At 39.9% G+C, this 5,105-nt stretch overlaps 1 protein-coding gene across 1 annotated transcript; it reads left to right on the top strand.

Annotated features, from left to right (window-relative positions):
• Nucleotides 1–5,105, top strand: LOC100366548 (SH3 domain-containing protein Dlish-like). The gene is made up of 4 exons (XM_002732664.4): nucleotides 1–76; nucleotides 2,053–2,631; nucleotides 3,849–3,961; nucleotides 4,575–5,105. The coding sequence occupies exons 1-4, from the start codon at nucleotides 25–27 to the stop codon at nucleotides 4,740–4,742; spliced, it is 912 nt and encodes a 303-aa protein (XP_002732710.1). The 5' UTR covers nucleotides 1–24; the 3' UTR covers nucleotides 4,743–5,105.

The raw sequence follows: 5,105 nt of genomic DNA on the forward strand, positions 1-5,105 counted from the left end.
TGTCATGTCAGTCAGAAATTCAACATGGCGTTCCTTTGTCGAGCTCGCGTTAGGCGAGGCAAGAAAAACAACAAACGTAAGTACATAGAGAACGTATCGGTAAGGGTTGGATATATTTAAAAAGAATATATTTTACACGGTGTGGTGTACATTGCAGAAAATCACATTGGTAAGGACTGGTCCACATAAAATACGCCGTAAATACTCGATGTCAAGGACTCGTGTTTAAGTCACTGAGCGAATTAATACTTTCAATTACCGTGGCGACTAGTGGTATGACTTTTGAATGATCTTTACAATTCGTGGTCAAACAGCACGGTGTCAACACAATTCATGTTTGTTACGTCTACTGTCACGAACAAGGCTAGTACATGCTATGGTGAATTTTAAAGCGATAGTTGATTAGGGAGAGCGAAATAACTGAAAGAAGCAGCTGCGGATGGCAATGCCCAATCACAATAGTTCGGTACTGGTATTTTGCCACTGTAATTGATAGACAGATTATATTACAGGTACTGAGGTTTTTTTTTTTTATTTTACGCCGAGTTTCGTATACTAAATCGTGCTCGTTTCACGGATAACGAAGAATTAAATTCAACATAGCCACCGGGGGAGAGTAAGCTGTCGAAAGTTGGACGATGACAATTTCGCCAACCATGTAACATATTCGTATGTATATAGGGTACTTTGAAAATGGGTTCATTTATTAGGTTAACTCATGGGAAATTCGGGATAGACCATTTGATGTATAGAACTTGTCGACGGAAATGTATTATTCTTCTAATTTACAATATTAAGGTCGGATTCAAAAACGGTTTGGATTATCAAAAATGTGTTGCATTAATAATCATAGATCGGGAAAAGGTGTGCCAACCTCGCTTGTCATGTACTACAATCAAGTTCGATTTCATTGGGCTAATGACTGTTTTCTTGCTCATTATACAATATATACACGTGGTACAGTTAAATTTGCAATAGTAAAACAGCCTTGAAAACAACGCAATGTGGGCGCGCTGTATTCGTCATGATAATCAAAAGACTTGGTCTACACACTATTTTTACAGTGGTTCCATGGTCCAACAGTTTTTTTCACGTAAAATGGGTACGGTGGCCCAAAGTTGGAAATAGTCAACGAATTAGTACAACATAATGTGCATATATGAGTGAATGAACCATTCATGCGAGAGAAAAAAAAAAGTGTTTCGTGAGTTGAAAAGTTGATATGGGTTCTTTTCACGATAACACTCTCAACTCACGAAGTGCCTGGCGGATACGAGTAACAGCCGACATATCAACCCCTCAGTCTAGGGTGATACATGATGGATATGTTAGTTGCCACAATACACAAGTTGTGATCGATTCTACCGCCACGCGACGACCCATTCACCGTAACAGTCGGTGATCACTCTCTCAGTGAAAGTCGACGTTCAACCCCTGATTATCGGAGCTTGAAGGGAACAAAAGTCCCCCAAGCCGCTAAAATACATCGATCTTTCTTGTTGTCTAATACAATAATTGTGTATGATCTGCTTGTTTATTTGTTTTAGCAATGTGATTTGCTAAGTACAGACACTACCAATAGTTGTTCCAGGCTGTATTTGTTCTGTCACTGACTAAAGAAGAAATGAGTACTTTGTGTTACTTTGACGGGAAGGTTGGGCTAGTGCAGCAGGGCACGGATGATTTATGAAGTCTCGTACACTTGTGAAAACAATGCAATCTGTTGTTCCGTATAAATGTTGAAAAGAAAGTCCCTTTTTATACGACTTCACTGTCGATAGTTGTATTGATTTAGGTTTTTCTCTGTGGGAGAATTCTATTGTCAATAATACGACGATGTGTTTCACCTTGACTAATATTTGAAATATAACGCAAACAATTATGATATTCATAACTGTTGATATACATGTAGTATCCAGTGTAGTTATTTAGCCCACCGCCTCGCCGCGCTTGTGTCGTTTTTTTTTTTTCAAACAAACCGAGTAGAAAGCGCAACTGGAATACGAATCAATTACATGTGTCATAATAAATGTTTCTCTTATTATTTGCTAGCAAAACGACACCCTAAAGATGTTCTGTTTGGGCGTATTACGGGGAGCGACAGCGTGGACACATTAGTCCGCGTAGGTATCAGCAAAGAAGAGGGAATCGAGCCGCAGACGCGGATGAGAGTTTTGCACGACTTTACACCGTGCGTTGACGATGAACTTGAAGTTAAACGTGGCGACGCAGTCCACGTGCTGTACCAAGAAAATGACTGGGTTTACGTCATTTTAGACGGTGGCGGGGAAGGTTTTATCCCACATGCTTACTGCGTGGCCTTACATAGCGATCCGGACCGTGCCAGAGACGTCACTGCGCAGCACATTCTACCAGAAGAGCCGGGAGATGAGAGCGCCCTCGTTGGCCCGTCACCCGAAATTGGCAGACGCCCTTTTCGAAAAACTTCAATAGGACAATATGTGGTCCTGTACAACTTTATTGCAATGGACGAAAATGACGTGAGTGTTCAGCGGGGAGAAAGTGTCACGGTGTTAAATCGAGACGATCCCGACTGGATGTGGGTGATGAAACTCGATGGGAGGGAAGGGTTTGTTCCGAGGAAATTCCTGGCTTCTGATATTTCAAGCGGTGAGTAGATCTCCTAATTTGTGGTGGAATTTGATGTCGTGTCTGTGCGGCTGTCAAGGTAGGGCGCTGACATAGTTACACAAAACTGCTTAATGTAAGCAATTTGGTGATTTAGGGACACTTATAGGGACATATTGACTAAAGCAAAATATCCATTGATGCGAAATTTCGCGCTTTTCCGCAACTCGCGAGAATTTGTCTTGCAAATATAAAGTGGAAAAAAGTTATTGATTAAAATCCACCGTATGCGATAATTGGCAATCATTGTTTTGAATAGATAATTTATGGTAGATCGATATCTTGTTTGCTTGGCACTATTATAACAGCGTGAAATAAAACCTCAAAACTAGGCTAAACAACTTTCTGGCTCTCTCCGCTGATAGAGGGCGCGATTTCACACTGGCGACGCACGGACGTTGTCTATGGCGGCACTCTTTTTGCACATCAATGCTTATTCAAGTGAATTACTATTCTGGTAAATTATGTGATAATTCACCGTTTATTAATTTCAAGAGCAACACGTATGTTATGAATTTTGTTTATGTGTTAGCTCACAGAAATTATTTGCGTTTTATCAACATTATAAGGATACATTTATATTTAGATGCCTTTTTCAATTTTTAAAAAGTCACCGTGACATTTGGTGATTATTTCAAATTTGGAAAGTCAAAGTCGCTGTAATCGATTATTTGTTAATTTGCCATGGCTGGGGTATTTATCTAAGTTGATAGCACAACAAATAAAGTCTAATAGACCATTTCCCGTTCACTGCGAGAATCACGCGTTATGCGTGAAATCGAACGTAAAAACAGGACAAACAAAGGTCATAGCGTCGTAGTGGCGTCAAACATCGCGTGGGATTCGACAAACGCGAAGTATTTTGGGAACATTTCCATGCTTAATTATGTGCTGTCCACATTTGATGATAGGCAATTTCGATTAAGTAAGGGTATTCGGAAACAATATTCCTCTGTCGAAGATCGGCCGGTCAATGTAAGCTACGAAATAAAGAAATTCTAGTTCAAAATCAAATCGTTCGATTTTTGCGGCAGACGTTCGACGCGAGTCTTTCATGCATCTCGCGAGATCTCGCAATTGTACGGAAAATCACCTATTGATATCATGTCTAACAGCTTTTCCTTGTGTATTATATTGTTCAATGGGGTTGAATACAAGTACTGGTCACGTCATAACTTGTAGAACTGTTGACTTTTCAGTCGGCTATCAAGATATCGATCTGGACGGTCTATCTTTATCTAGTGATTCCTCCAAGGAGACTGATCGATTACGGCAGTTTGGCACAGAACTTGTCGCCCTCTATCATTATCAGGTACAGTCACGTGGTAAAATACCCAAATGCCTACTATTTCATATTGTCATAGAAACTCATAGTGCGTTCGATAGTATTGAACGCCGTACAATATATTGTTTTTTTAATTTCGCCGATGACTCATGATTGTAGCCGATAGAACAATACAAATTTGCGCTTTCGTCTGTCAGGTGTTCAAAGTCGATGAGGCAAGAGATATATATATATATATATATAACCACTAACGTAGTCTGACTAGTTGCTTCTTTGCACGTTTCTAAACAGCAGACGTGTAAAAGTTCGTTGTATAAAATTGAAGAACGTGATTACTCTCTCACTAAACAAAAGAAATGCGTTTTTTGAGCTCTAGGCGCAAACGGTTTTTGTCATGAAACAAGGTATTTATTTTCAGAATATCTGAGTATGATCCTGGTTACAATCATAGTAGAGTCGTGATATAGTGAGATGTTGATCTTGTGTTTGTTGTATTTGACTAGAACACTAACACAGTACTTAGTCTAGTAGATTGTTGGTAGCATCACTGGCGATGTACTGGGTAGTACATAATTGTGTATAAATCGGGCGTAGAAGATTTTAATATACTAACGATATTTTGTGGATCTCTATGTTCCAGGCCCAGCACTCAGACGACCTTACTGTGTCACGTGGTGAGTACCTGTACGCTGATTTGACCAATCAGCGCCAGGATGGTTGGATATGGGCGTACTCACCAAGGAAAAAAAGAGAAGGATTCATTCCACGGGCGTTCGCAAAACCGCCTGCCAAGACATCCACCATATAGACTAATAATTGTTTGAATTGATGACGTAACTGGAATTAGTAGATGTGCACTCTACTTTGTACGATTAAACAATAAGTCAGCGGCGATCGACGTGTATGTACGGCAATACTTCTGGTGTTAACTAGTACGAGTTACAAAGTAACTGCCCTCAACGCTGGGACAGAGGTTAGGTACACTAGAGTGTCTTTGGGTAGACGAATGACGCCCGTGGAGCGACCACTCTCGCAATGTACAATCAATGTGATGCAATTGTAATTATCAGTTAACAATTATGTGTACTACTGGTTTGGGGTTATTTTTTTCAATTTTAAAGACAATACTTTATATATTTTTCAAATAAACAAGTTTGCGAACAACTTAGAA

This window comes from Saccoglossus kowalevskii, chromosome 11, assembly GCF_978046115.1.
Source record: "Saccoglossus kowalevskii chromosome 11, keSacKowa6.1, whole genome shotgun sequence".
Classification (NCBI taxonomy): Eukaryota; Metazoa; Hemichordata; class Enteropneusta; family Harrimaniidae; genus Saccoglossus; species Saccoglossus kowalevskii.

Coding starts and splice junctions, on each gene's coding strand:
- LOC100366548 (XM_002732664.4), top strand. CDS start 25: ATGGCGTTCCTTTGTCGAGCTCGCGTTAGGCGAGGCAAGAAAAACAAC. Junction 2,632..3,848: donor GGCTTCTGATATTTCAAGCG/GTGAGTAGATCT, acceptor TTGACTTTTCAG/TCGGCTATCAAGATATCGAT. Junction 3,962..4,574: donor TCGCCCTCTATCATTATCAG/GTACAGTCACGT, acceptor TCTATGTTCCAG/GCCCAGCACTCAGACGACCT.